The 27,874-nt window shown below is 34.7% G+C and overlaps 2 protein-coding genes across 3 annotated transcripts; one reads left to right on the top strand and one right to left on the bottom strand.

Annotated features, from left to right (window-relative positions):
• Window positions 1–4,166: 4,166 nt before the first annotated feature.
• On the top strand, window positions 4,167–17,998 carry LOC135849686 (photoreceptor-specific nuclear receptor-like). 2 transcript variants are annotated; one of them, XM_065370208.1, is made up of 11 exons: window positions 4,167–4,539; window positions 8,755–8,962; window positions 9,041–9,107; window positions 10,763–10,843; window positions 10,919–11,080; window positions 11,184–11,962; window positions 16,477–16,618; window positions 16,700–16,815; window positions 16,906–16,989; window positions 17,096–17,381; window positions 17,469–17,998. In XM_065370208.1, the coding sequence occupies exons 3-11, from the start codon at window positions 9,098–9,100 to the stop codon at window positions 17,750–17,752; spliced, it is 1,944 nt and encodes a 647-aa protein (XP_065226280.1). In that variant the 5' UTR covers window positions 4,167–4,539; window positions 8,755–8,962; window positions 9,041–9,097; the 3' UTR covers window positions 17,753–17,998. The 2 variants fall into 2 exon arrangements, with proteins under 2 accessions (XP_065226280.1, XP_065226279.1); XM_065370207.1 differs by having other exon boundaries at window positions 16,477–16,815.
• A 2,908-nt stretch (window positions 17,999–20,906) lies between these two features.
• LOC135849685 (uncharacterized) lies at window positions 20,907–23,435 on the bottom strand. The gene is made up of 6 exons (XM_065370206.1): window positions 23,252–23,435; window positions 22,840–23,176; window positions 22,392–22,761; window positions 22,094–22,280; window positions 21,673–21,900; window positions 20,907–21,585 (listed from the first exon to the last, which is right to left on the bottom strand). The coding sequence occupies exons 1-4, from the start codon at window positions 23,274–23,276 to the stop codon at window positions 22,134–22,136; spliced, it is 879 nt and encodes a 292-aa protein (XP_065226278.1). The 5' UTR covers window positions 23,277–23,435; the 3' UTR covers window positions 20,907–21,585; window positions 21,673–21,900; window positions 22,094–22,133.
• Between the last annotated feature and the right edge of the window lie 4,439 nt (window positions 23,436–27,874).

Genomic DNA, 27,874 nt, shown 5'->3' with positions numbered 1-27,874 from the left:
AAAAATTGGCCACGGCAATGGACATAAAACTGATTACATCACTTTATGACCTCGGTTTCAGGGTATTAAGTATCATTCCAAAAATTTATATCAGTTCTGTCATTTACTCTCATATCATATAATAATATGTACCATTTTTTTTTTTTTTTCAGAAAAAGTGATAGTGTAATTCATTTTTGAAGATGAAGTTGAAAAATTCAAGTCATTACAGGCCACGACGATGGAGTTTTCAGGGTTGGGGGGACTTGACCCATAGTGGAGGGGGGTTAGGGGACGTTAAACTATATGCACGTGACCCCTGAGTTGGTATCTACACAATACCACTGAAAAAAATTTCAATTGTGAATAGTATTCAAGTAAACCACCCATTATACAATTTTAAAACTTTTTTTGAGAATTACCCAGTCATGGATTGCATTTTGGTGTCCATTTCCGCTTTCCAACGGGAATGATCTTGACTTCAAACAGCTTTGTTGTATGAGCTTGGGAACGAATCCAATTCAGCCAAGAAAATCTTGATTTATTCAACGCAATTAGCGAGATCGTTGAGAATAGAATATTTTGATCGACTTTGGTCTTGTACTTCTCCACTGTGCTCATTTAGAATCTCACTCTAAATCATCATTAGCATTTTGAAAATCTTTGTGGTCTGAGATGGTCACTTTTTTAAAAAAATTTGTCGTGTAAAAAAGAAAAAGTGCAAAATTTTAGGAAATGATCAATATTTTTCATGAGAATCCTTCAGAATCATAATTTAAAAAAAAATTAAAAACAACTGTTCAACATTAAAAATGTCAGATGATGTGATTGGACAGAGCCGATATTTTCTATACCTTACAAAAGTAGATCGAAAGATCAGGCAAAAATGTATCACCTGCCAGAATTTCAAGTGCTTAAGTTCCTTTTTTCATGATAGATATGTAGGTACTTTTTTGGGGGAATTTAAATTTCCAAAATATTGCTGGATGCTCAAAACGGCTTAAAACCATCTCCAGTTGACTATACTTAGGAATGTCAAAAATAGAGCATTGTGGCCTTTTCTTCAAAAATTTGGGAATTCAAAATATATCTGGAGGCTCCAGAATAAGTTCAAATCATACCTACGCAATCAACTCAGCATGTTGAAATTATGGTATAGTTGATGTAAAATTTCAACTTTACAACTTCAATTGGTGAAATTTTGAGGAAATTTTAAATTCCAAAAACCCGCTGGAGACTCCGCAACTGCTCAAAAACGGTTCGAAATTCTCGTCAATTGATTCGGCGACAATGGTATTTTATCCTACTAGTAAATTAAAGTGATTTTTGACGATTTCTGAGGTTTATTTCCCGAGCAAAGCGAGGAAAGTACATAATTAAAAATCGTCGAAAATCACTTTATTTGACTAGGTAGGTAGTTGAATAACATATTTTATCCAAACGTGGGGAGAAAACGGACATTTGATCACTCGAGCGACTAGCAAGAGTGAATAAAGTAGCGTTTTATTGTACTAGTAGGATAAAATATAATAGGTACCTACCTACTCGTACCTGCATATATCTACCAAATTCAATTTTTGCTTTACCTTCGATAAAATTTCGATTTCTCCTCACTTTTAGCCCTGTAGGTAATATGATTTTCAGAACTTCAGCAAATACAAAAATGCACTTTAGCACCTGAAATTATGCCTGGAGAATCATTAAGAATGCATCATTCTGAAGTCCAATTTTTTTTTTAAATCAAGTTTCTGATTAGGTATACCTAGTTGATAAACATAAAATTGCAAAAATTTCATTGATCAACTTCGCATTCAAAAATTGAAAAAATTTATTAATTTGCCATTTCTAATCATTTTTTTGCTTTTTTTTTAGCACGTTTCAAGATTTCGAGACAACATTTTTCAAAACCACAGGTATTTTTCGAGCAAAAAAAGGAAATCCCAAAAACTAAACACTGAGCAAAACGATTTTGAACTTTTTGGATTTTTTTGATTTTTGAAAAAATCGAGTAAAGGATACCCGGGGTTTATTTGAAGCGCCATATGGCTGCTTCATAAAGAAACAACAATTTTTTTGCGAAAAATAGCATCGAAGCGCGAGGCTCAATTTAAATATCATATTATTTCAGCTCAGCGACCTCGAATTCATCATAAAACGTCTTCCAAAATTCTTTTTTGGAAAACTTTCGTCGAGCCTTTTTTTGAGACCAGAAATGATCTGTTTCGGGTAGAAGAAAAGGCCATGGCGGGAATTGTAGAGACAGATTGTGGTGTATTTTCGGTCGCGTAAGCGAGAGAAATTCGTTCTGCCTCTAGTCAACATTAGAAATAGTTCCGTAATATGACATCTAGCGGATTAGTTCCCTCACAACTCGTATCCTGAGAACTGACGCTAGAGAAACCAGTCATTTGGCAACTCCCGATGATATAACATCGGTTATCAGTGTTCCAGAGATGATATAGGCTTGTACCTATATCATACATTTGCGTAAATCTATTTAACAAAAATAGTAGCACAAGTCCAGTCATATATCGAAATATGAACTGGTGAAGCTTGCGATCAAGTGATCTATTTTGTAATATGATCTGTGTTCCAGTTATGCTGATAGAGTCGTTCAGATGCACTCGGGTCCAGGAGTTATTACGTAAAACAACTGTAGATCCTTATTGTAAATCTCATCATAATGAATAACATATATGGACCTTCCACATCCGTGTACTGTTCCCTCTTCCCTGTGGTGATGTGCTTTGCACTTTCTAAGGCATAAAATGCCATCTCTCCTCTCGTAATACTGTACAGGCCAGTATAAATAATAAGCTTGAGTAAGTTGTTACATGTACTTGAATGAATAAACGATACATATAACAACTGAAGATGTCTCTTATTTCGTAAGATAGGTACCTATTAATCTTAAGGTAAATGTCTGTGTGGTATATGTAAATACACTCAGTGTCCAAAAAGTAGGTAACGAGGTGGTAAGTCGCCAGGTACCTACGAAGCTCTCAGAAGCTAGGTACTGCTAGGCCTCTAGTAGGTAGCTAGCGCATGTGACGAACTATATGTACATGGAGATGTGCATGATAGCATATCGAAATGTGCAGAATTCTATCTCCACAGAATCTGACACCGGAAATGAATTTTCAGATCGCTTCGAAAATATTTGCAATCGATTCGAAGGTTCGACTTTTACTTTAAGAGGTAGGTACAAGAAGTTTTGAATAATTTGTTGCAAAATTTGATGATGTTAGAATTTTGTTAAAATAACTACTCAAAGTAAATACTCTATTCAACTCGTCGCCTCGGGTTTGCGATTCACCTGCCCTAATTGATTCAGAGGGTCGAACTTATGACTGCATAAGATTTTCAGCTGTCGATGTTGGTTACCTATACAATGCCTTCTGGAGCAATTTGGAGTTGCTTTAAATTTTCCTGGAGGCTCCAATCGATTCGAGGGATCAATCTTTCAAGGGTTGGCAGAATTTTGAGTTATTTGCTGCAAAAGTTGAAAATTTTTGATATGTACATAAATATTTTTTCTTTCAATTCAAGTACCTACCCATAATGTATGCGAGTTGGGAGTTAGATGAGTGGATGAAAGCTAGTAAATACGTTACAAAAAAGTACCCAGATACCTTGTTCGATGCTGCGCCAGAAAAGGCCATAAAACCCCAAAACCAATTTGGCCTTTGTTGATACGCGTAATTTGGCCGAACCTCATTAGAATTCAGTCGAGTTCGTGATTCGGTATGTTTTCACGATATCGTCGTGTCTACGGGCAATTAATTCTTGTATACAATATATTAATCCGCGAATTCGCAAAGTAAACTCGAACGTGCGGTCGTGGTTGGAGTCGGGAAATCGTGACATGAGCATTGGTGCGGCGGCGCCGCCGCGATGCCGCACCTGGGCGAGGGTTGCCCTCGGATCCAGAAATGGCGAACGAACAAATCCATTCAAAGGGGTATAATAGTGTGGGGTACCTCGAGAGGCGTTTGATGCTGGTACGTAGTTGGTTGACACCGATTGTTTTTGGCTGCGAAAGGGTGCGAGGGACGCGATCAGGGGTAACGAAACAACCACTCGGGGTTGAGTTTAACGAGTATGCGTTATGCAAACTTGATTACGTAGCCAACGGCGATGCTTTTACCGAAGGCGTTGCCAACTTGCGACTTTGCCGAGCACCGAAACCCGAAAGTATCGCTGTCGAGCAACGAAGAATCTTTTATGCGGGCAATTATTTTGTTTTCTTAATTTGGCTGCTGTGTATAGCCGAAGCCACCATCCTGCTCAGTGCTCACGTCATAAACGTCGAGAACAATTTCCACAAAAACCTTTGTTCGTTGCCTCGAGCTGTTGGGGTGCCGCGACGCGACGAGGTGTGTATTTTTTGCGAGCTTATTTTCATCGCTATATCGCTAAACGGCGAACCATCTTTTCAATTTTCATAAAAGGGGTGCTGGTTTTCGCTTTGTTGTATCGTCGTCTTCGTTGTTGTGTACCTACCTAAAATCAGTAAACGTGCTGAATCACTTTGTTAGCTGTAGCTGGAGCCGTTGACAGGTAATTTTTACTCGTATCTGGTTCTCAATTTGTTCTTTCTATTATTGTGTGCTTAGTCAGCGCTTTTAATTGAGATATCGTATGTGAAAGCTTGTTTGCCACGAGTAGGTATAATATATTATAGAGATGTTTCAAAGCATATACTCGTATTTCTATGAGGTATTGGCATCTGATTTTTTGAGACAGTGCAGGCATAAAATTTGGTCACTTAAAAAGTCACTCAGTCGCTATTTTCACTTGAAAGTCACTTTTGTCACTATTTCGGCGAATATGACCAGAAAAAGTGACTTTGGGTTTGGTCACTTTTTTAAAAGATTTGTCATGTAAAAAAGAAATGTGCAAAATTTTAGGAAATGATCAATATTTTTCATGAAAATTTTTCAGAATCATCATTAAAAAAAAATTAAAATCAACTGTTTAACATTAAAAATGTAAGACGATGTGATTGGATAGAGCCGATATTTTCTAAACGTTTTACAAATGTAGATCAAAAGACAAGGCAAAAATTTATCACCTGTCAGAATTTCAAGTGCTCAAGTGCCTTTTTCGATTTTTGGCGAATTTTTGAACATCAAATTTAGGCCAAAAATGAGGGGAAAAATCAAAATTTCACCAAATTGACCGAGAAAGCTGAAATTTGGGATATACCCCATTTTCGAAAGGCCAAATGTATTGGAAACTGTTTTAACCCGTTTTGAGCAGTTCTGAAGCCTCCAGCAGATTTTTGAAACTCGAAATTCCCACAAAATTGCCTCAAACTGGGTTGGAAAGCCCAAAGTCATTCCGCAAATTAATTTTGATACGACAAGAAGTCGACTCCAGTGACTTTTTGAAAATTACTGGAGACTCCAGTAGATTTTTGAAACTTGAAATTTCCCAAAATTTCATCAAATTGAGATGAAAAGCCGAAATTCTTTCTGCGAACTAATTTCAATACGCTACGAAGTCGACTGCAGGTGGATTTCAAGTCGTTTTGGAGCCTCCAGCGACTTTTTGAAAATTACTGGAGTCACCAGATTTTTGAAACTTGAAATAACCCACAACATTTTATCAAATAGAGTTAGCAAGCTGAAATTCACTTCTCAAACTGATTTATATACGATATGAAGTCAACTGCATGGTGGTTTCAAATGGTTTTGAAGCTTCCAGCTACTTTTTGGAAATTTTAGTTTTCCAAAAAACGCCATACAACCTTTCAAAAAGTTGCTGGAGGCTCCAAAACGACTTTAAACCCATCAGCAGTCGACTTCGTAGCGTATTGAAATTAGTTTGCAGAATGAATTTCGGCTTTCCAGCTCCACTTAATGAAATTTTGTGGGAATTGTGAGTTTCAAAAATCTGCTGGAGGCTCCAGTACTTTACAAAAAGTCGCTGGAGTCGACTTCTTGACGTGTCCAAATTAGTTTGCGGAATGAATTTGAGCTTTCCAACTCCATTTGATGAACTTTTGGGAAATATAAAGTTCCAAAAATGTACTGGAGGCTCCAGTAATTTTCAAAAAATCGCTGGAGTCGACTTCTTGTCGTATCAAAATTAGTTTGCTGAATGAATTTGGGCTTTCCAACTCCATTTGATGGAATTTTGGGGGAATTTTGTGTTTCAAGAATCTGCTGGAGGCTCCAGAACTATTCAAAACGGGTTGAAACAGTTTCCAATCGATTTGGCGTGTCGAAAATTGTGTATATTCCAAATTTCAGCATTCTTGGTCAATTTGGTAAAATTTTGATTTTTTCCCTCATTTTTGGCTTAAATTTGATTTTTCAAAAATTCACCAAAAAATCAAAATCGGCACCTTAGCACTTGAAATTCTGACAGGCGATAAATTTTTGCATAATCTTTCGATCTACCTTTGTACGGTTTAAAGAATTTCTTGCTAGTCCTATACGTTGGAACGCAAAATCTGCGATTTTAGCTGACCTGTCACTAAAAATGGCCGCCATTTTGTAAGTAGGGCCACTTTTTTTTAGGACAAGGGCTAGTAGTATTCCTTAGACTCTCCCTTCAAGAAAAATGTTGTCCCGGAGGTTTGACGGGCGGGGGGAGGGTTGCAATAGATCTTTATGCGGGCTCCTCAACTGACATAATAGGTACATTACATACATGTAGGTATAGTTTGCTCTAAAATCGCTCTCAATAATCGAAATATCAACTTCAGCTGCTGAAAATTTGAGGTTAGGCTATGTTTGGTGTTCTCTATCCAATGGTGCAAGCATCGTTGAAATTGGTGAATGTCACCTGGGGCACCTCCCTTGTAATTACAATTTTTGCAAAAAATATCAACACACATTCTGAGAGAACACTGAAATTCTTCTCTGTTTACCTCGTAAAAATATTTCCGAGATGTGGTGAAAATAGCCTCAGCGCCAGGTGGGTACCCACTGGATCAATTAGGGGCCACTGGCAGATGCAGCGAACGACACCTTTTCTCCTCAGGTTTGGATAGGCACTTGAATGCGAGTTGTATAAATGATTTTCTTGGCTTTTGTGAATTCAATTTCGCGAAAATAAGTCAATCTGACGAGAAAAAAAACTTGGATTTTTTTTCTAGAGGGGAGGCAAGACTGGCTGGAAATTTTCCGATCAGTATGCTTATGGAAATAAAGGTTATGTGAAGGTGTGGCCTATTTTCAAAATTTGAGGGGGCGAAATATGTTTTCAAAGAGCCAAAATTCAATTTTTTGACCATAAGGGTCGGTCGTACGTAGATACTTTGAAAAATGAACAAAATGACCTATTATGACTTCTGGCCTAACTTGCAAAATATTTAAACGGCAAAGGCTACAATTGAATATTTAATTTTGAAAAATCGCGATGAAAAAAATGAATGTGGAAATGAACATTGCGTAAAAAAATAAACAAATTTTGTTCTGATCATTTTTTTTTCTTTCACTAAAAAATAATATTTTTAGCAAATCAAAAATTGTTGACCTTTAAAAATTTTTTAAAATATGTCGGGGGATTTCGAACAAGTCCTGAAAAAACCTTAATTTTGAGTTGAAAGTCATTCGAAAAAAATTTAGTCCCGCAGGAGCCCTTGAAAGGGAGTTATGGATCCCCGAAGAGAGATCATTACTTGTGAAAAAATTGCATTTTTTTGGCTCCAGCTCACACCTCGAGATTTTGCGTTTACGTAAGCCATTTGGGTAAACTCGTGTTTTGAAAATTAAAAAATAGAATTCTTGAAACTATGGAAATAGGTATTTTGAAACTCAGTGGCCAACAACTTAATTTTTAACTCTCCAAATTAATTTCCACGCCATGCTGGAGAAATCTTGAAATTTTAGAAAAATCGAAAATCGAGCTGGAAATTATTCCAGAATGATCAGACACAGTGAAATACGGTTCGGGAATGTTGATATTAGTTTTAGAACCAATTTCCAATTTTCGTCATTTGTTCGTATAGTAGGTACTGAATAAATATATTTTTCTTGAAAAAAAAAAAAAAAAAAAAAAAAACATAAACCGTCGAAAATATGGTCAATTTTGAATTTTTAAAAATTCGTTAAAATCGAAAAACCAATTTGGGCAGTTGAAATTTCGGTTATAGCGGTTACAGATCGCCGTGCTTTTTCCAAAAATCGTAGTCACGTTCAATTCGGTGACGAACACCTTGTAAGATTCTTTTGCGAGTTATCGTTTAAGTTTTTTCTGTTCCAAATTCAAACGCGTTCGTTAATAATATTGCCACGAAAGATAAGCCTATTATTCAGAATGATCCATCTTTCAAAATCCTGAACGATGATGGATATTCTTGTGGTGAAGATTGCAAAATTCAGAGCAATTTCAAGACCTACTCGTATGTGATAGGCTAGGCTAATGTAGTTCCGAGATATAGTGAAAATAGTCTTAGCGCCGTAAATACACTCAGATTAGGCAAAATTATTAACAGTAGTTAGTAACTCGTCTTATGTTATATCAGATCATTGTTTAACTGGGAAGGTGATTCCATCGCCAATGTTTGATTCCGATCATACGAAATTAAAAATATTTTCTGCTCATCAAGGAAATTTTTGAAATGTGATTTTCAAACAAAAATGTCGTTGTATGTAGTTCAATATTTTGAATAAATTCGGTGATACCTACGTGTATTACTAACGCAGGCTTTATAATAGATGCTTTGATCAAAATTTTGAAGGCAATTTTTCTTATTATTTTTTATTATTTTTCATTAAATTTGTCCAAATGAAAACAGTTATTTATTTTTTATTTTTTTAGATGAATGTAATTTGGATGGAAGTATTCTGCGCTGGTTATTTGTAGTTCATTTTAATCAAATGATTTTCGATGAATTTTAATTTCAAAGATGGTTCACCTACTACATTGTTTGACGAATAAATGAAAATGAAGAGCATACTCCGTATACGAATTAAACTCAATCTGGACAGAAAACTTGGTTCATAAACAGATACGAGAATTTCATATTGTGAGAAAATTTCCACATAATTCCGTATCCAAATTTATATTACTCTTCTTACATGTTTTTCATTTTTATTTTTTTTAGAGCGTTACGATAACTTTCTACTGGTTGGCGATTTTTCGATAATTCCACGTTCAAAACATGGGATCAGGTAGGATAATTAGACCATTTCTGAAATAATTACCTAATTATTTTATCTCATATACAGTATGACACAAAAGTAGTGCACGGTGGCTTTTATTTCTAAGAGGAAAGAGCTAGAGAGATGAATGAAGTGGCGTTGAGTAGGGAAAAATAAGAGCTTTCAAAAGCGACCTTGAAAATTCCCGGCCCATGCACTGGTTGTCCACAAGTTGAAAAACCGGTTTGGTCTAAAAATTCAAACTGGTTTTTATTGGCGCAATGTATTCTACACACTAAGGCGACAAAAACGTGATGAGAATTTTTTGAAACCGGTTCATTAATTTGCAACCGGTTAATAAAAAATTCCTAAAAATTGGAGATCGAGAAAAAAGCTTGGAACAAAAGTTGTAGAGGGTGGAAAATTGAACCATTTTTGCTGATCAAATTTTGAAAATGGCTAATCAACTTGCAACCAGGTAACCTTTGATGGCTTGCTGCGATTTAATGAACCGGTTTCAAAATCTGATCAGCAAAAATGGTTCAATTTTTCACAATCTACAACTTTTGTTTCAAACTTTTTTTTCTAGCCCCAATTTTTAGGTGATTGTCAAAAACTGGTTGCTAAATGCGAACCAATGAACCAGTTTCAAAATGTGATTGAACACAATTGTGTAATTTTTCATGACCCACAACTTTTGTTTGAAGCTTTTTTCTCTATTTTCAATTTTTAGGTGATTATCAAAAACTGGTTGCTGAATGCAAACTCATGAAACTGTTTCAAAATGTGATTGAACACAAATTGTGTAATTTATCATGTCCCAGTGTCCCACAACTTTTGTTTCAAGCTTTTTTCTCGATCTCCAATTTTTTGGTAATTTTTGATGACTGGTTGCAAATTGATGAACCGGTTTCAAAATCTGATCAACGAAAATAGTTCAATTTTTCAAGCTCTACAACTTTTGTTTCCAGCTTTTTTCTCTATCTCCAAATTTTTAGGTAATTGTCAAAAACTGGTTGCTAAATGAAAACCAATGAACCGGTTTCAAAATGTGATTAGGCAGAATTGTGTAATTTTTCACGTTCTACAACTTTTGTTTCAAGCTTTTTTCCCCATCTACAATTTTTGGGGAATTTTGGTCAACTGGTTGCAAATTGATGAACCGGTTTCAAAATCCGATCAGCGAAAATGGTTCAATTTTTCACGCTCTACAACTTTTGTTTAAGCTTTTTTTCTATATCTCCAATTTTTCGGTGATTGTTAAAAACTGGTTGCTAAATGCGAACCAAAGAACCGGTTTCAAAATGTGATTGGACAGTATTGTGTAATTTTTCACGCTCTACAGCTTTTGGTTCAAGCTTTTTTCTCTACCTACAATTTTTGGGTATTTTTTGTCAACTGGTTGCAAATTAATGAACCGGTTTCAAAAAATTCATACCACGTTTTTGTCGCCTTAGTGTGTAGAGTGCATTGCGCCAATAAAAACCTTGACCAAACCGGTTTATCAATTTGTGGACACCCAGTGCATGGGCCGGAAATTTTCACGCCGCTTCATTCATCTCTCTAGCTCTCTCTCCTTAATCGACCACACAAAATATTCAAGTAGGGTAACTACCCATTAAGATAATGATATTAAATATTTTATTTCTGAAATCCATGCAAAAATCGTTTTTTTTTCAATACAGGCGATCGTCTATTAGACATACCCTGTAAAGTATGCGGAGATCGTAGCTCTGGAAAACACTATGGAATTTATAGTTGCGACGGTGAGTATAAAAATGCGACTCAAAAATAAGCAACGCAACAAATTCGCAGACAAATAAAAATATTATTTCTCGCAGGCTGTTCTGGATTTTTCAAACGAAGCATTCATCGTAATCGCGTATACACTTGCAAAGCTCAAGGTGAACTTAAGGGAAGATGTCCGGTAGATAAAACGCATCGTAATCAATGTCGAGCTTGCAGGTTAAATAAATGTTTTCAGTCTGCTATGAATAAAGATGGTGAGTATCGATACCTATACCTACATATAATAAACCTATATTCCTATTCCCAAATTCTGTTCGATCTGAAATTGAAATTTGCATATTCCGAATGAATTTCCAGCTGTGCAACACGAACGAGGACCCAGGAAACCGAAACTTCACCAACCTCATCGTCAGTTACAACAGCAACAGTCGCGTTTTATCAAAGAAACTGTCCAACCTGTTTCTAAAACACTACCAATTTCCATATCAACGACCGAAGTTTCGACTGTATCATCATACACGTTTCATAATTTCCATCAAGTTTATAATACAAATATTGAAACAACTCGCGAAGCTCGTACACCTCCGAGTTCACCGGCAATGCCTCAGATCGCCAATTCGCCTAAATTATCGCCCTTCCCTGCAACTCCTCCCGCATCTCCGAGAGTTCCGTCGAGATCTGCTTCGTCGGGATCTTCTTCGGTACTCGATGTTTCCACATTTTCGCCCAAGAAAACTCCAACAAAGTGTGAAAATGAGAAAACGTGTGCGATGAGATCGCTCGAATGTTTTCCAAGCAGTATTAATTGTTATCAGCAACTGTATGGGTGTTATTTTCACCATCATCATCACCACCATCATCATCATCATGATTATCATTATCATCATCACCATCATCACCATCTTCATGATCAGTTGACCAATGGTCAGAATTCCGTATCTTCTAATAGCGAAAATGGTTGCGATGATCATTTTTGCTCCGCGATTCGCGAAAATGATTATTTACCAGATGATCAGAAAATTTTACCGACAGCTGTTCAGCCGAAAGATGGATTTAGCGAGTTACCTGTTCAACCTTTGCACGGATATTGTGGGTCGCCATTTTTCGAATTTCTCATCACGTCGGAGAATTGCCAAGTAAGATATATTTTATCTTGCTTTAATATCTCTATTTTAAAAATACCTACCTACCTACTTATTATTATCGAGTTCGAATTCTACCTATTTGATGAGTCTGCGCTGTGCTTAGTGACAAAATTCATTTAAATTAAAAATAACAAAAAATTAGCATAACTAAAAACATTGAACATATTGCCTAACAGGTACCTACTTAGGTATTTAGTATTTGAAGGAGCAAAGTTTCTGAGTAATACTTTTTTCTTGTATCTGATTGACATGCCTAGCTTAACATGAAAAAAACTAAGTATCTAAATCTAAATAGGTACCTACCCTTCTCCTGCCAGGTCATTGTCAAGTGTCCCATTTAATTTTTCAGGATTGATTTTTCCTGATAATTCATACTCAAATAAGTGCTTGTCAGTCTGAACATCACCGCATTCACACAGATCATCATCAGCCAACTGCTATCTATGAAGGTTGTACTTATATCAAGTGACTCCACTCCTCAATCTGTTAACTAAGTGTTTTCCACAGTCCATATTTCAGATATTCTCCACTTGGTAGGGCTTCCTATCTGGTTCTTCTCTCAGGACCTGCATTCCATTTATGCAACATCTCTTAGTTCTTCAACTGTTTTCATGAAACTGTGTCTTGATCTGAATTGGGTTTCTGCCAGTTATTCATATCCATACATACGATGCACAGGATTTTTTAGCATCTTTGTCTTCTTTGTCATGGATGCAACTTCACATCTAACTGCTGGTGGAGCAATTCCACTCAACTCATACAGATTATTCAATGGTATTGGGTGTAAGCACCCTGTCACCAATCTACATGCTTTGTTTAAGAGTATCTCAACTTTACTTACATGTGCTGAACGACTCCAAACAGGGCAGGCATACTCCCCCAGTGAATAGCACAGTGCCAGCATAGAAGTGCAAGATCATCTGCATATAGAAAGTGGTTAGTATCTGGCCCCAGAGATGGAAACCGAAATGAAAAAAAATATCGGTTATTTTTTTCAAAATTATTTATTATGGTTACGGTTAAGGGTTACGGTTATGACTCAAAAAAATAAAGGTTACGGTTAAAAATAAAGGTTACGGTTAAAAATAAAGGTTACGGTTTTATTTCATTTATCAAAAATTAATTGCACTTCAATGTCAAAACAGTACGCCTGCAGCCAAAAAAACGAAAAAAAATGCTATTTTACAGCCAATTTTTGAGTTTGAAGAAAATTTTGGACAAATTGAGGCCTTTTTTTCTAAAAAATCATAATAAATGTCATATTTTACACAAAAAAGTGAGATTTTTACTTTAAAAAAATAACCATTATGTATTTAACCAAAACAAAAAAATGAATCGGTTAAGGTTATGGTTAAAAAATTTCAAATCAATAATTTCGGTTATGGTTACGGTTACGGTTACAGTTTTTTCCTCATTTTAGCGGTTAAAATTCATTTCGGTTAAAAATTTCGGTTACGGTTTCCATCCCTGTCTGGCCCTGGCCCAATTGGTTGGTCATTGGTGTAAATGTTGAAGAGAATTGGTGACAAAACACTGCCCTGGGGCAATCCATTCTTTTGCAGCCTCCAGGTACTGTTTTTACCATAGAGTGTCACATAAAATCTTTGGTCTTTCATCAACTGATCAACATAGTGACTATCTGTGTAAATTTGAAATCCTTTGTAAGTTGGTACACCTTATACTAGAGTAGTCAGTGGCACACTGTGTCAAAAGCTGCTGTGAGGTCAACAAAAACTACTCCAGTGAATTCTTCTTTTCAAAGCCATCTTCAATGTGCTGTGTTAGGTGTAATATCTGGCCAGTGCATGATTTCCCTGGTCTAAATCCAGCCTGCTGTCTGATCAGCCACTCATCTATACAATCAGATCAGCCATGCAATTCAAAATTACTCTTTCAAAAATTTTGTACATGTGACACAGCAGGGAGATAGGCCTGTAACTCTTTGGGTCATTTGCATCTTTGCCTGGTTTTTGTAATGCAATACTTAACATATTATGCCTGTTGCCATAGTCTTGGCATTCTTGACCCCATTGGGCTAAAATCTGCCCATCCACTGAAAAAGAAGCCAAAACCAGCTGGTTTATTGGACATATTCTGAATATACGCATGAAAAAGTGCTGTTCAGAAGGCGGATTGGTGCACTGAAAGAAAAATCTGCTAAAAAATACGCTACAAGAATATTCTGTAGCGTATTTTTCTCGCGTAAGGTCAAAACGCTTTCAATTTACAGACATTTTTTACACGTTGGAAGAAACCAACCACAAAATACACAGATGAGTATGTTCAGTGGCATACTTCTTTCTTGTGTTTGATCAACACACGATGTTGCTGGGGTGTTTTACGCGTGTGTTTTTGCGTAGGTAGTATAGAAATATTAGAATTTGTTTGATTTGAATACATGCTCCAGTGGCCAGGTTCATAGAGAAGTTGCCTACCAACCCACAAAACAAACCCAAGATCAATCCCCGGCAGTGCCAAAATTTTTTCATAGATATTGGACATTGGCAGAATTTATCACGTAAAAAAATATGCGCGTGGATTAACAAGCAGAAAAGTATTGGCGGAAAGTGTTGCAATTCCTGCCGCGTTTTTTGTCAGGTATCATCAGCAGATTTTCACCCAATGGGAGAAGTTTCTATACAGGTGTAGGGATTGACAGATGCTTACAAATGAATCACAATGTTGAGCAATATGGCTACAATTTGTATTGCCCGGGTCCGTCTGTTTTTTACTCTCCCACCAAAAACTTGAATGACTAAACTCCAATCTGATATCTAGTTAACCAGAAGATGTTATTTGTATGAAGCAAGTTTACGCTTATAAGGTGCACCGGGGCAAGTCAGAATGATTTTTCACAATTTCAACTTTGACCAGCTGTTACTCCCCGTCTAATGAACCAATACGGATCAAATTTATTATGTAGGTTCCCATAAGGGTTCTTAACCTATGGTGAAAATTTGAGCGCGATTGACACAGTAGCTTTCGCTCAGTGGAATAAAATATAAACTGTCCTGACTTACCCCAATTGGGGGAAGTCAGAACAGGCTAAACTTTACAGAGGCGTAGATCACAAACCGAGCGTCCTAGAAAAATTGCCTATTAACAAAATTGTAGAGAATTTAATTCTCTTTGAGATCACTCTCATCAGATTTTCACTAGGACGCACGGTTTGTCCGCTATATGCGAAAAACTAAGAAATAGAAAGTCTGTATTTTAGACCAAATTCAAAATAAGTTCAAAACAACAACAAAATACAATTGAACCAAAGACACCTAAAATGAAACTGAATCGCGAAAATTTTTATGCCGTGATGAAGTAGGGGTAGTACCCTCAAGTCACCTTTAGTGGCACTTCGCCAGATATAAACCTCTAGGTGCTAGAGCAAGTTTTCTAACTTACCCCAAATTCCAACTTCCCCCGGTGCACCTTACAAGTATTTATATTAAAACTCTTATTTTTATAGACCAATAGGGAGAGAGCAAGCCAGTTGCAATCATTTATAAAAGTGACGATTCGACCTACCAGATTAAAGAAAAGGGGTCGTCTCAAAAGACAGAAAAAAGGTTTCAATTTGAAATGTAGGTGATTGCCTACATCGGCATTAAACACTTTTTGGATCCAATTTATTGCCTTTGGTCTGAAGTGTTTAATCTGTTCAGTATACCTACTTACATATTATCCACACCAGCAGCTTAATCACTTTTTGGATCCAATTTATTGCCTTTGGTCTGAAGTGTTTAATCTGTTCAGTATACTTACATGTTATCCACACCGGCAGCCTTCCTATTTTTGGATAATTCAATTGCAGACTTCAGGTCTTTGTTGGCAATTGGTGTGGCAAAGTTATTCACTTCCACGTCCATGCATCTTTCCACTTTTGTTTGGCTGCTTTTACTATCAGTCTTACCATTCAGGAGTAGTTGATGGGCTACTTGGTTAGCTGTAACCTAGGTGAAATTACTCTGTTGCGTCTTACCTCCATCAAGTCTCTTCAACATTTGCCAGGCCCTTCGGCTATCAATTATCATTGCAGAAATCTAGATTCTCTACTAATTCCTGCCATTTTTTCTGTCTATGATTCTGCTACATATATCACTTGCTAATTGATTTCCTAGTTCAATGATTTCCTCACTGAGGGGATTTTCATTAAATTTTTTAACATACTCCTTATATTGTGTCATGAGGTGCATCTCCATTCCAGAGATCTTTTGAGGCTTTTTTTAAAACAATGTCATTGAAGAGTTAATAATTTTCTGGTATTGGCAGTAGGTCATCTATTTTCTTCAATTGCCTGTTTAAAAGATTCTCACTCGGCCCTTTTGAAATTAAATCTTGGAAGTGGGCTATCACATTTAATTAGACTGATGGTTGCCTTAATTTCACATATAATCTGAATAATATGCTAATTGAGTACTCACTCATAATGATAAAGATGAATTATCAAAATTACATACCTACCTACGCTAATACCTACCTAATCATTTATTTCTTACGTCAATTTTTAGGAAATTTACTGGGATGAAGATGGTAAATCTTCAGTGACAGGCGAAAAACTACAGAACAAATGGTCATTACCTTACATCGCTGACTCATTCACCGCGACAATACGAAAAATAGAAACCGACATAATCGTAGATTCTAAAGATGGTAAAAATTCATTCGCAGCAATATCCACGAAAAATTCTAAGCCTTTAGAGAATAAATATTGGCGGTCTTTTTCATCCGTAGACGTCACTGAAAAAACGTCCGAAAAAGATATTTTTTCTACATCTGCAGAAGTACTGCCTTTAGAATCATTATCATCACAGCCTCCAGTACTAGCACCGTCTTGGGAAATTCTCAAAGTAAGTACATATCTACATATTTTAAAATAGATTTTGATTATGAAATTGTACGATTTCAAATCAATTAATTATTCGTATATCACATTGAAGGAAGCAACAGCTCGTTTATTATATTCCGTTGTACAATGGGTGCGATGTTTAGAGCCTTTTCAAACTCTTTCGCAAAGAGACCAGGTATGTAGCGTTCTTATTGATTAATTAATTACTAGGTATAGGTACCTACCTATATCTACGTTCATTGCTAAATCGAGAAAGATTTATTCGTTGGAACTTGAAACAGGTACTTCTGCTACGAGAATCTTGGAAAGAACTGTTTCTTCTCCATTTAGCGCAATGGTCATTACCTTGGGATCTAATGCACATCCTGAATATTGAAAAACTACAATCCACAAGCGACGATTCCGATCAAACTAAGCTTCTCAAAACAACTGTCAATGAAACACTGAATTCGAGTACAATTATCGAAGAAATTCAAACCATAAAAGAAGTATTGACGAGATTTCGTCAGTTGTCCCCAGACAGCAACGAGTTCGGATGTTTGAAAGCTATAGTTCTTTTTGCTCCAGGTATGGTTGGGTATATCGACGATGTTTCCATGCTCTTTTCACAAATAGGTACCTACCTAACTCGCATATTATAATATTTTTCAATAGGAACTGCTGGTTTACAAGATGTACAACCTGTTGAAATGCTACACGATCAGGCTCAGTTTGTGCTGGGTTATTACGTAAGTAACCACTATTCCAAACAATCAGCGACCAGATTTGGAAAATTACTTTTAATGTTACCCACTTTACGATCAATCAATCAGAATTTAATCGAGCAGCTTTTCTTCAATGACATAATCGGTGCTGAGATTCGAGTGCAAAGTTTAATATGGAGAATGTACGATTCATCCGAACACGTTAAAGATATCAATGCTGAAAATATATTATAGCCCTAGGTTATATGATCATCGATCATTCCTCAGATTGAGGTCAAGTTATCTTATTTTTTAAATGTTTAACATTCATTATTTACGATAAACATTTTTGGAGAATAAATTTTCTTAGTTGTAAAAAATATATGTACCTAAGGTTAGCTTTGTATGTGTAGGTAGGTATGTAGTCAATTCACTGTACAGATGATTTTTTTTTATCATGCACTTTTGTTATAGTAAGTACCCTCGTTTGCAATCAAATCAGTCGCTATTGGCCGAAAAATCTAGTAAATTCTGCAGTTTTTTTCCGATAGCTATCCATGATGCTGGACCTGTGTGGTCAATTCTGCGATACTAATCTCGCCCCTTTCAAACCTACCAACAATAGATTGAAATTTACAATCATCTTTATGTACCAAAATGGACCAGGACATGCGAAAAATATCGGCACAAATGACCCAAATAAATTTGCAAAAACGAATAGGTACAGTGTGAGAAGAGATCTTTCTGAATAACCAGACCAGCATACAGGTGGTCATTTAGCAAAGTACCGGATTCATCCTTAATACAAGATGTGTTATAAACAATACGATAATTTACAGAACCAGGCGAGATTTTTGTGACCAAATGATGCGGAATAAAATACGCATCTGGTCTCAGTACCTACATTAGAAATTACCTGCATATGACCTAGCTTAAAATATTCATCAAAAATATCATCAAATGCCGTTTTGGCAACAACAGACAAAACTGACAAATGTTTTTCAGACCTCAAAAATATTGATTTTGCTTTTGAAAACAAACCTTTCAATAAATTTAACATTGACTTTAATGTCTACAAAATAACAAATCACTTTCACTCTGGGTGAATTTCAGGGATGTTGACCAGTTTTTAACCTTAACCTTAATTCGGGAAATAACCGGAAATAATGGTAAAAAATCACATAACCTTAACCGTAAAAAATTCCTGTATTTAAATCTGAGTAACCTTAACCTTTATTCCAAAATTTGATTACCTTAACCGTAACCTTGGCCTCAAAAATTGCAGTTAAAAACCAGTCATAATTACAAATTTTTTCCCGTTTTTTTTCTGGTTCTTGAAGAGCAGTGTTAGTACTAGTAGTGTTTTGTTTTTGTTTAAAATTTCATTCAGTTTCACAAATTTCAACAGCTTTGAGCTAAGATTTGATCAATTTTACTTGAATTTTATAACTTTGAAGTACCTAATCATTGGCGATTTTAACACCAATTTTGATGTTTTTTTGTACATTTTGTGCAGCTTTGCCAAATTTTTAGATTAATTTGCAACAATTATCAATGATTTGTTTTTTTTTATGTTTAGAGATATTTCATCAGATTTTGGTTTTTTCAATTTCATTTAAACGATATTTTGAGCAATTCTTCAAAGTTTTTCTCAACTTTGTCACAGATTTTTTCACATTTTTATCCAAAAAGTGAGATGATTTTGTAGCTTTATGGCAATGAATCAAGACTTTTTTCTTGGAAATTTTGACATTAGAGTGAGAATGTTTGGTGATTACTGGTAGAAAAGCGAGATTTCAACAATTTATGAATTTAAGCATAACACAGAGCTAATTTGAAAATTTTTGAAAAAAATTGAAATTTTTTATATTTTTTTGCAATTTTTTTGTGGAAAATTGAAACCTTGTGTAAAAGAGCAACATTTTTGACTTAATTTTTAGTAAAAAGTGAAACTTTTTAAATGTTTAACAGAAAAGTGAGACTTTTTGGTGATTTTTCATATATTAGCCTTGAAAATTCCAAGTTTTAAAAATTTGACTCCATAAAAAAAACCATAACCGTAACCCAAATTAACCAAAAAAATTCCATCAAAAATCTGTAACCGTAACCTATATTCATCTATCAATTTTTACCAATGTAACCAAAATAAATAATAATCAACATTGAAAAAAAATGTAACCTTTAACCACAACCAAAATTTTTTTCATTAAGGTACTTAGCATCCCTGGTCAATTTCAACCAAATCTTCAAAATGCTTATTGATTAACTCAAATTCGGCGATCATTTCATCATTCAAATTTTTTTTGTCAGAAACTTCATCAATTTTCATAAACCTATCAAACTGGTGAGACAGCTCTACATTCGAAAAACCGCAAAAACTATTCTGCTGCACAAAGAATACAGATTTCAAATGGGAACCTGAAATTACAACTCCAAATTTCGAATCACTCAAGCAAAATATGTACCTTCGACAAAACGATGTTGTTCACCTAGAATAAATTCTACATATTCGCTACCAAATAAAATATCTACATTATTATAAGGTAACTCGAAATTTTCCTAAAATTCAAGTGGAAACTTATCAATAAAACGAGCAGGTTTTACATCATTTCTATTAACATTGCAAGGAATATTTCCGATGACTTCCGCATCAATAGTAATAGAAAATTTAGACAATCGAGATTTCAAAATGCAACAAACAGCCGAATTCAATTTTGTAGATGTATTATTATTATTAATCCCTATGAGAGATGTTTCACTTTCACTTTTAAAAATAGGTAATTTTGTACATGCTCGTACACAAAAGTCTCTTCTGACCAAAATAATTTCAGATCCCTGATCAAATAAAACGTGAGCTAATTCAATATTTTTACCACATATTACCATAACTACAGCAGTCAACAGTCAATATTCAATAATAAAACACATTTTCGAGTTCGATGAAGAGGGGGTGCAATAGATCCTCATGCGGGCTCCCCAACTAACATAATTATATACTTTGCTCTCATTTTTCAAAATTTTGGTCACTTTTTTGCTATTTTTCAGTCATTAAAGTCACCAAAAACAATTAAATAGGTAGTGGATTTTCATGCCTGCCTACCTATTTCAGGAAGTGAGAATCATTAGGCATTAAGTAAGTCCAGTTTTCAAGTTAAAGAGAAAAACGCAAAAAACAGTTGTGAAGCTCTGAGCCAACCAATTGTTTCAGGCTTAGTCTTAAATGAAAGGTCAGACTCATAGTAATTAATCCCCCATATTTTGCACTTCGAAAAATTCTTTGGAGGGGGGCGAGAGCAATTTTGTTTGAACTTAATGCTTTATGATTCTGGTTTGATGATCCAAATTAAGAAAAAACTGCAACAAAAAGTGCGGTAAGTCCATTGATTTCCGTGGAAAAACGAGAAGTTGGTAATAAATCATTGAATATTTTATTTTTCGAGTACAGTATAATTAAGTAAATTAACATCCAAAAAAATAAAAAAATTACAATTGCGTTGGATCGTCTTCTAAACAATAATTGCAATTTTCGCACTCGGAGCACTACAGCTATCGGAATAATCCGAATTCATATTTTCGAAGAAATTGAACAAAACGAGCTTTACCAAAACATCTTTCTCAAAATTCGATTAAAAAACCGTCAACCAGGAGATATTTTTTTGGTAGGTACCTATTTCACTTGATGATTTTGTCGTTATTGAACACAGTAGGATGCGAAAACGTTTCCTCACTTCCTCAGTCTAAATTTATCGTAGAATTCATTTCGAGGCATTATTTTGCAGGTTAGGCAAAATTAAACACAAAAAAGTAGCAAAAATTTCCATTTTTTGGTAAAACACACGTCTCAGTTCATCGACCTTACAGCTTAGAGGAGACATCGATATTATTTACAAGGTCGATGTTTCACTGTCTCAGTACCACTTGTACCTTTTTCAGCGAGTGATCTGCAAAATGAAATTGGCCAGGACAAAGAGAGCAGCAGGTAACCGAAGGTTTTATTCGATGGTGGCTGATTTCTAGATCTGGACGAATACAAAATATTCCCAAAAGAAACATCCATCTTCTACGAACACTTTCGCAAATATTTCCACCTGTAATTGTGCAACACGTATGGTTATAATTTATTGATGTTGTGACACATTATAGTACAACAAATCAGAAAAATACCAGGTACTCACAAACAGTCTTCCGATTTTGCATCTTGAAATTTTTTAGGTAGGTAAGTTAGGTATTTTTGGAAATATTATTTAGTGCTCGAGTTTTTTCAGTTTAGTATCACAGTTCTTTTTTCTGCACTGTCGTTCGATTATGACAATAACTCCGCGTTGAATTAATTCCCCGCATTCGTTCGTTATTATTCGGCAATATTCGTATAATTTGAAAGCTTTAAAAATGAAAATCTATACCTATTTTAAGGGGAAAAATAACAAAAATATATATTAAAGTAGAAAGTAGAATAAAAATTAAAATGAAATCATAAGTTAGTTTCAGTAGCAAAGTAACGAAAAAAAAAAAAAAAAAAATTAGCTTAAATATAAAAACAACGTTTAGAATTTATGAAAAAATTCAAAAATGCAAGATTAATCTGCAGATACCTACCTAATCAGTCTTCTTAATGGTATTGAATGGGCTCCCCATATTAAAACGGGAACGTGATAGGATAGGTGAATTCTTCTCCACAATACTGAAATCCTAGATACGAATCACCCACATTTGTACAATTTTTCAAATTCAGACTCTGATCGAAACAAAATCCAAATTCGTACAACGTGTGTCTAGTTGATATCTGTAAAAAATGAAAATAATTTCAAAATTTCAATCTTCGAAACTCTGAGATAGGTACTCGTATTTACGTGTATGTATTAAAAATCCGCTCGACTTTGAAAAATTTACCCACCGTTTCATTTCTGCATCCAATTTTTATCTCAACGTTGAAACGTTTCATAAAACAATCGTGCACTTGAGTATAATTGTACATTTTCGAGTCACTTGGAACTATGTGGCATTTGCCCAACGTTTCGTTAATATTATAATAATCGTGCCATTCGGCTCCTTGGTTTAAAAATTTGTATTCGCTGTCTAAAGGCTCGATTTGAGTGGCACAAGTGTGCCCATACGTGTACTGCTTGTTGTAATCCGGTGGCCAGCGACTGATCATTCTGTTTCGAATTTTCGAATTATGATACACGATTGACTCGGCTTTTCGAAAAATTAAGGGTATTCTGCAATGCTGCTTAGGTGATTTGGAATCGGTACTTTCAACGGTCCTATAAAATGTAAAATTCGCTCGTATAAAGGCTTTAGAAGTAGGTATAAATCGAAACATGTATAATCCATTCGCTTACCAAATATTATTAATCATCCAGCCATACTTATTCCTAAACTGACTGAATAATAAATCATTCCACGAATGCACCTTATTCCATTCCGAAGGAAACTGCATATCGATTAAATCCTCCTTGGAGAAATAACGATCGCACGAACGTCTATTGAGTAACACATACGCTGCGATGAGGAGGCAAAAAAGCACAGCTACTTTGACACGACGTGATGTTTTTCGTTCTTGTACTTGCAAATGGATATCGTTAGGATTATAACAGATTCGAGGATTAGCGTCATTGGTCACTTTAGGTTGAGGAATAGCGCCGTTTTCCAGCTTAGGTTCTTCTTCCGAAGGTACTCCTGCAGAAAACGTAATGAAATTAAGTCTCCATACGTAGAGAAATAAAAATACGATTAGATTTACGTTACGCTTACTATTGATATGGATGTTTTGAGGCATTTTAATTTTTTTAAAAGCTATTAAAACACTAAAAGTAAACTATTCGAGAAGTTAAATAGGTAATTTCATATTGTAGAATGAAATACGAAACGAACGCCTTGAAACAACTTTAAAACTGGAACTTTCTTTCCTGGATCAATATTTTTGGAGATAACGCAGTTTCGAACGAATTCGTTAGTATTCGGGAAAGTTCGCGACTGGCTCGCGTTCCGTTTTAAAGCTTCGACTTTTAATATCCGGAATTTTTTTTCTCGAGCTAAAAGTAGGCTTATCTATTCTACGAATTTCAAGTAGCGAAATGATCAAATGAACTCGTCTGTCTTCTCGTGAAGTATTTTTCGAGAAAAAAATTTAGAATAATTTAAAAATATACCCAATTATATATTTAAATGAAAAATCCATCAAGGTTACAGAAAAGAAAAATGGCAATATTACTAATAAAAATATACGAGACGGGTATGCTCTTTCATTCTTTCTTATAAAAAATCAAAATCCAATTTGAACAATACAGGGATTGTACTCGGTTACTTTTTAAAAAGGTAACCAAGTTACTAAAAGTAACTTATGTTTACTTCTTGAAAATGTTGGTCAGTAAAAGTTACTTTTCCCGAGTTTTCCCACAAATTTTCTTTTTTTTCTCGAAATTATATCCAAAATTCTACGAAATGTTACGATTACGAATATTGAAATATTGCAGTCCTTATTAACTTACTGAAAGTTCAAAGAAATAAATAAAATAGAATCGTCGAAAAAAAGCTATCAGATTTCGCAAAGAAAGAAACAAGAAAATTCATCTGAAAAAAAATTAATTAGATAGGTACCTACTTAATTTTAAAAAAAACTCAACAAAATGTTAACTTTTAAAATGAACAAAAAATTAGGAATACGTACCTACTAAAAAAAAGACTGTTAGACTTCTCAAAAGAAAAAATTGCAAAAAAAACTTCAAAATTAAATTTTTACATCTCAACAAAATTGGAATGAAATTCCTACTTAATGTAAAATAACGCCACGGTTTTCGATTTTGATCGAATATTATTTTGGAATGTTAAGAAATCTATTTAAATTTAAAAAAAAGTGTTGCTGCTTTCATTATGCATTATTAGATTTTCTCAATAGAAAAAATTTTCATTCTACATATAAAACTCATGGATTTTTGTGATAAAAACATAACTGTGAGTTTTCTACCTTATTTACGAATTCTTTTGGAGTTCGGTTCTTACTTTGAAATGAGGAACTTGCATCTCAATTTCTCTCTCAAATTTCAAAATAAAATTTCAACTAATTTTGCGCTTGTACAAAAAAAGCAGAAATTTTTTAAAATTCAAAATCATGAAAATTTTGTTGATTTTAGAAAAAAAATTCAACAACTTTTTTGAAAATGAATTGTTTTACTTGTGAGCTGTCGATGTTGTTGAAAAAAGGAAATGAAACTTTGCGTTTTGAAGCATTGAATTTCTGTTTTGAAAGACTTGTGAAAAAATTGAGATAAACAATCGAAAAAATTTTCTGCTGAGGAAATTTTACAGCAAACTATCAACTTGGCTTTTTGTTTCTCGACTATGGAAATCACCATACCTACTCGTAGGTAATCTTTTTGAAGAAAATAAAATAAAATCCTCAAAATTTCTAAAATGATCGAATGATCACTCAAATTCAATTTCTAAAAAAAAAATATCACAACTTGATTGTCCAGTAAGTACAAGTTTCTCATTTAAAAAAATCCACGATAGGAATAGTCTCAAAACGTTTCTTCTTGGCTACACTTGGGATCATCGTTCATTATTTGAGGCGCGGTTGAGTAATTTAACTCGGCTTTTCAACTCAAATATTCAAATTTGGGTAAAAATCATCAACTTGCTGAGGACGTGAAAATTAAAAACCTCTGGAATATCTTTTTCTATACTTTCTTTGGTTTCTTCTCGCGGTTCTTCTCACTATCAGTTTTAAAAATTTGAAAATTTATATTTTTGAGGAAACTGTGTAAAAACGATGATTTTTTACGCAAGGGGTTTATTTTTTGGATTTCAAAACTTTAGAATTTGAAACATTTTTTTAGGATGTTAATTTTTAAAAATAAAAAAGTACAAGATCTATTCCTAGACCTAGACATATTTTTGTAATTAAGTGTATGGCGCAGCCAATGTTTCTTCAAGAAGCGTATGACAAAAGAACAAGATCATTTGGAACGAGAGAGTTGAAAATATAAATAATTTTTCAAAACTTTGAATTCCTCGCAATTCCAAGAGAGAACATTTCTGAAAAATTGATTAAAAAGAAAAAAAACTCGAATAAAGTATGAAAATCAATGAAACTTGTCAGGAAGTACATATGAAGTAATGAAATTTTAGCAAAAGTTACCAAAAATTGCAGGAAATATTCCTGAAAAGACATTGAAATAAAGAAATAAATAACTGGAGAAGATGAAAATCGCCAAAAAAGCATCGCAATTTCTAGACAACTTTGTTACTTGGTAAGACTAAGAATCTGTAATAGGCAATAATCAAAAATTGAAAGATTTCCGAATTTGGTAATGAATGCAATAAGTACATACCTATTACTGCCATGAAGTATGAAGCAATAAAGGCAAAAAAAAGCTCGAAAATACAATTAAAATTCAAGAATGGTAAAAAAAAATCGTTATTTATAGTCAGGTACTTAGTACTTAACATGGTCGTTTTCCATTAACAAATTTTCAAAGGGATATATTTGGAAATTGGAACTGCACGTTACCCTGGAAAGATGGATTGAAAAATATGTAGCATACCATCAAGCATGTCATGTTTAGATCAATTCGTAGAATATAATTTGGCGACGTAGTTTGTCATCAATACGTTATGCACGAAGCCACGAACTATCACGTGATAGAATCGTGTAATATTATTGAAGTCCTTTTGGTTCGAATTCCAAGAATTATTGAAACTCCGAAGCGAAGTCTCCTCTCCACTTCTCCAGTCAAACTGCGCAGTTGTCCAAAGACAACTAGTTTAGATAACACGGTTTTTCGATGACCGTTTGTGATGCGTATGGTGGTGGGGGAAGATGAAGAAAAATGCCTACGTGACTTGAAAGGTGTTGTGAAGGGATTCGTCGTCATCTTCGTCATCGATGAACTGATGTTTTTCATTCAGTTCAGTTGAGTTCAGTAATCGCGTTCGGTTCCCTGTTCGGTATTCGGTTGTGCAACTGCTCCTTGTTCCTTTTCTTATGTAAAATATGATGCAATAATGCGAAATTTTCGAAATTTCCGTTTTCGCGTTCGAAATCGATGATATATTCGCGTGTTTCTTTTACATATTTACGTGTTACTGGTTGGTTTTTACTCTATTTTTCGAGTTTTTGTTTCATTGGCGCGATTTTGATTGTTCGAGTACCTAAGATGAAGATCGAAAAAGGATCTAATATTATGCTGCTTGTTCCCGGATTCCTGATACATGATGGGGTAAGTCTTGTTGAATTTTCAATTTTTTTTCGTGTTTTACTAAGTACCCTAATGGTCGGTAAACTTCGTTTTTTAAATTACGAAATTTCGCTTCTTCGCATCAAATGGCGACACGTGTTCGTAAAATCACCCTGAGTATCAATTTTCGTTTTCCATTTTGGAAGATTTTTGAATGTTTTCTTATGTATTTTATTTTTCCTCGAGAAATTCAATGGTGATAACCATTTTCGGGTACAAACTTTTCATCTGAAGTTTTCGAGTGATCTGATTGAGCCATTGAGCGTCTGTTTTGTTACAGATGGCCGGTTGGGGTGGCATTTTTTTTTCTGGTCTTGGAAGTTTATACATTACTCATTATCTCCCAATTAGCTAAATAATCAAAATTACATCAACCCCTTTCTATAGATACTCTCTTGGTGTTGATTTTCAATCATTCGAGGTAATCGTGAAGACTGAAATCTCTTGAAACGTGTGAAGTGCTAGCTCATTCGTTCGGTTCGTTCATTCGTTGTTTAGCTTCCAGCTAAAGAGCTTTACTTAACACGCTCAACATCACTAGAAATTTTTGATAGAATAGAATGCTCAGACCATAAGATGGTTTTTACCATCGCATTTGCCGAGGAGAAAATACGTAAGAATACATTCATAAATCTTTCAATATCGATGAGTTTAAAGCAATAAACTCGAGTTTTTTGATTTTCAGCTATATTTTTTCTTTCTTTTTCTTCTTTAATCTGCTGCTGCATCACGCTATGTTTATTTAACATAGCCTTATTTGGAATAAAGTTGATTATATTTTCAATACTATTTACGGATAATTATTGCCATTGTCTGTGGTTACGGAATAAACATCTCCCATTCAATTTATTCAATTCCATAATGCTTCAGAATTTTCGTAAACTTATTCTTCATTCAACAGCTCACTCTTGGATTCAGTTGTTAGCTCTATGCAACCTAGCCCTGAAGAGACCAGGTGGGGTTGCTCAATACCCCAGTAATAAAGTCCCATGTACACTGAGAAAAATCACTTTAGTAAAAATTACTGAAAAGTTTAGTAAAGAGGACCTCTGGTCACTTTTTTGTAGTATTTACTACATTTCTTAGTACAAACTACTAAGAAACGTAGTAAAATGTACTTTTTCTACTACATTTCTTA

The sequence above is a fragment of the Planococcus citri genome, chromosome 1, assembly GCF_950023065.1.
Source record: "Planococcus citri chromosome 1, ihPlaCitr1.1, whole genome shotgun sequence".
NCBI lineage: Eukaryota > Metazoa > Arthropoda > Insecta > Hemiptera > Pseudococcidae > Planococcus > Planococcus citri.
The sequence above is the reverse complement of the archived record's forward strand: the minus strand, read 5'-3'. Positions and strand labels throughout refer to the sequence as shown.

Bases quoted from the DNA above. Each gene is read 5' to 3' on its own strand.
- LOC135849685 (XM_065370206.1), bottom strand. From the start codon at position 23,276: ATGCCTCAAAACATCCATATCAATA. The intron at 22,762-22,839 runs GTAAGCGAATGG...TACATTTTATAG, and splicing joins TGGATGATTAATAATATTTG to GACCGTTGAAAGTACCGATT. The intron at 22,281-22,391 runs GTGGGTAAATTT...CATTTTTTACAG, and splicing joins TTGGATGCAGAAATGAAACG to ATATCAACTAGACACACGTT.
- LOC135849686 (XM_065370207.1), top strand. The intron at 11,081-11,183 runs GTGAGTATCGAT...ATGAATTTCCAG, and splicing joins GTCTGCTATGAATAAAGATG to CTGTGCAACACGAACGAGGA. The intron at 16,990-17,095 runs GTATGTAGCGTT...AACTTGAAACAG, and splicing joins CTCTTTCGCAAAGAGACCAG to GTACTTCTGCTACGAGAATC.